Source organism: Callospermophilus lateralis, unplaced genomic scaffold (assembly GCF_048772815.1).
Source record: "Callospermophilus lateralis isolate mCalLat2 unplaced genomic scaffold, mCalLat2.hap1 Scaffold_84, whole genome shotgun sequence".
NCBI lineage: Eukaryota > Metazoa > Chordata > Mammalia > Rodentia > Sciuridae > Callospermophilus > Callospermophilus lateralis.
In genome coordinates, this window is record NW_027516477.1 from 1,316,431 (window position 1) to 1,320,088 (window position 3,658).

The window sequence follows — 3,658 nt, forward strand, 5'->3', positions numbered from 1 at the left end:
ACAAGTGAGTTACAACTCCTGAACAGAAAGTAGGTGGAATGTAGCCTTTGAATTGTATCTTTAAAGAAAACCCTATTCCTCCTGATGGGCAGAATCAACAGCCTCTGGAACAAGAGTCCCGTTGAGGCTCAATGGTAGAATACTTATTAGCATGTGTGAGGCATTGGGTTTGATTGTCAGCACAGCATATAAATAAACAAAATAAGGATCCAATGACAACTAATTTTTTAAGAAGAATCGATTTATACAAAATTCTAAAAAGACAAAGTAAAACACTCAATTGTAGGATAAAACAGAATACTGCCTTTAATCAGTGGGGAAAAATCAATTAGAAGGGACACAATGGAACTTTCTCAGGTGTGGTTTAACATTCTTTTTCTTGAATGCAGTTTAGATTACAATGATTTATTGAAATTCAACCACATTTGACTTAAAATGCATTTCATTGTATGAACATTTCAGAAAAAATGAATAATACACACTGAAATATAAATGATATACAAATAAGTGTATGCATGTGTGCCTACACACCAATATGCCAGAGCAGTGACACTCAAACAGCAATGAACCCATATAGAACCCAGATTCAGGATTCTAAATGCTAGGCCCACATTAAAAGGAACCAGGGTTTTTAGAGAAACAACTAATACCAGAGTTAGAACAGCCAATAAAGAGTACATTGAACCTGAAATATCTACTGTCAAAGGAAAGTACTCCATAAAGGCAAATACCACATATTCTCATTTACATGTGAAATGAAAAATAATTAAATTAATAGAAGCATAGTGTAGAATGGTGTTACCAGATGCTATGGCATGGGAGACATGGGAAGAAAATGGTCAAAGCGTACAATATCTCAATCAGACAGAAGAAATAGATTTTTCTGTTTTTTGAGAACTATTGCACACTATGGTAAATAAAGAATAATATGCTATACATTTCAAAATTACTAAAAGAATAAATTTCAAATGTTCTCACTACAAAAATACTCTGGTATTTAAGATGATGTATATGTTAGTAAGCTTATTTCACACTGTGTATATAAACTATAACATCACCTTATACATCATAAATATATATACAACTAAAAATTTGCCAATTTATACTTCAAAAAATAAACAAAGGGGAAAGTAAAGTGTTCAAACAATCGCCCAAATTGAGAAGCCAACTTAGATTTCCTACTAATCATATCTGGCACAACTTGAAAACCTAAATAATGAAATAATGGGTTACAGCCCACTGAATAAAATAAATTTCAAGAAGTCTATATTAAAATAAATGTGAGTAAATTTAAAGCACGATAATGATTAAGATATAGAGTCCCCAAATACCCTACAAGTCATTCATTAATCACAAAATGGAAAAGAGTAACTCACAAATGAAAGGCCTAGCAGACAACTCCTTAATCAAGTACTTAAAATGAGCATAACCACTAAAAAAACAAATTGAGTACTATATACCATGCTACATAATAGGACTAAAGCACTGATAAAGAATTAGGTTATGGTTCTGGTTTTTGTTCTAACCTAGCCTGAAGAAATAAATATAAACCTGTATATGAGGATGATTAGTCAAAACTACCTACACTTAAATACTATTGGCTACCCCAAAGTAGTAATGGGCAGACCCAAGGCCGCTGCTGTGCAGAGATCCCCGGGTGAAGCCACCGTCACCATGTCTGATCAGGAGGCAAAACCTTCAACTGAGGATTTGGGGGATAAGAAAGAAAAAGAATACATTAAACTCAAAGTAATTGGACAGGATAGCAGTGAGATTCACTTTAAAGTGAAAATGACAACACATCTCAAGAAACTCAAAGAATCATATTGTCAAAGACAGGGAGTTCCAATGAATTCACTCAGGTTTCTCTTTGAAGGTCAGAGAATTGCAATTGCTGATAATCATACTCCAAAAGAACTGGGAATGGAGGAAGAAGATGTGATTGAAGTTTATTAGGAACAAACAGGGGGTCATTCAATGGTTTAGATATTCTTTTATTTTTTTTCTTTTCCCTCAATCCTTTTTTATTTTTAAAAATAGTTCTTTTGTAATGTGGTGTTCAAATGGAATTGAGAACTGGCACCCATCTCTTTAAAACATCTGGTAATTTGAATTCTAGTGCTCATTATTCATTATTGTTTGTTTTCATTGTGCTGATTTTTTGGTGATCAAACCTCAGCTCCCTTCATATTGCCCTCTCCTTTTAAAAAATTACACGTGTATACAGAGAGGCCACCTTTTTCAGGACTGTGCATTTTCAGGCTTTTGGTGGTAAATAAGATCGACCAATGTGAGTGTCTATATAATGACTTTCCAGTTAGCCCTGAAGTTCCAGCATGTGACTGTTTCACTCCTGGACTGTGACTTTCAGTGGGAGATGGAAGTTTTTCAGAGAACTGAAGTGTGGGAAAATGACCTATCCTTAACCTGATGCTACTTTTAAAATCTGAGGGTCTGGACCAAAAGAGGAGGAATATCAGCTTTGGAGTCAAGATGAACAGACATAGTGAGAGTAACGACTAACTCCAAAGATGGCTTCACTGAAGAGAAAGCATTTTAAGATTTAAAAAAAAAAAAATCTTGTCAGAAGATTCCGGAAAAGTTCTAATTTTCATTAGCAGTTAATAAAGTTATTCATGCAGAAGTGTGTACAACAGAACACTGCTCCTTTGATTTTATTTGTACTTTTGGCCTGGGATATGGGTTTTAAATGGACATTGTCTGTACCAGCTTCATTAAAATAAACAATATTTGTAAAAACCTTACTAATGTTTATTTTATTTTAATTGTATAGGAAAGAAAATGCCTAAAATAAGGTTTTCTTGCATAATACTGGAAATTATTTGCACATCATACAAATATTTCTTCAGTACTGTATAGTGATAATGTTAATGACTTTGAAGCACTGGAAGTTATTGAAGTGCCTTCTGAATCAAAGATTTAATTAAGGCTAAAATATCTCTTTAAAAACTCAGTGATTTGTTTTTTAAAAGTTTGAAATTCCTGTATGGTGCATATATATAATAGTTACCCAATCATGTTGAACAAGTGGGCACGCCAAAAGTTCTGAAATTGATTTATATTGATAATTTTAGTGTTCCCTTTAACTCTGCTTAGTTAAGGTTTGGTATATTCTGTTTATATTTTCCTTTTATTTCTTTATATATTAAATCTATAAAACTGTGTGTAAAATTAAAATACCATATTAGTTTGTTCATTTCAAAAAAAAAAAGTAGTAATGGGCATATATTGCTTCATACTGCCAACAACATAGACCTACCTGGTGGCTGCACTCACACTTCTTCATGATAGAAGCAGTATGTACTATCTAAGCATTTCCTCCTTCGTCTTTAATTCAGGTCAGAGTTCATTATCACCACACAGCCCACTTTCAAATTCATTCCCTCTCCTTACAAAATTGGACTACATATGGAAGAAGGTCAGTTTAGTACTTGAGAACCTGGTGCACTAGTGAGATGACAATCACTCCACCCAGTGTTTCAAAAAGCCATGACTTGATATGTGCAATAAGGGAGTCAATGTCTACTTTTAAGAATCAGGAAATTAGAAAATCTGAAATTCTGAATGCATATGAGAAAACATCCTAAGAATGCCCCTCAAACTGGAAAGATCACGTTGGATAAACTGTCCCCTTTTC

The 3,658-nt window shown here is 33.6% G+C and overlaps 1 protein-coding gene across 2 annotated transcripts; it reads left to right on the top strand.

The window, feature by feature from the left end:
* Positions 1 to 1,631: 1,631 nt before the first annotated feature.
* Positions 1,632 to 1,956, top strand: LOC143386557 (small ubiquitin-related modifier 1-like). 2 transcript variants are annotated; one of them, XM_076841576.2, is made up of 2 exons: positions 1,632 to 1,837; positions 1,916 to 1,956. In XM_076841576.2, the coding sequence occupies exons 1-2, from the start codon at positions 1,675 to 1,677 to the stop codon at positions 1,954 to 1,956; spliced, it is 204 nt and encodes a 67-aa protein (XP_076697691.2). In that variant the 5' UTR covers positions 1,632 to 1,674. The 2 variants fall into 2 exon arrangements, with proteins under 2 accessions (XP_076697691.2, XP_076697690.2); XM_076841575.2 differs by having other exon boundaries at positions 1,632 to 1,956.
* The last annotated feature ends 1,702 nt before the right edge of the window (positions 1,957 to 3,658 follow it).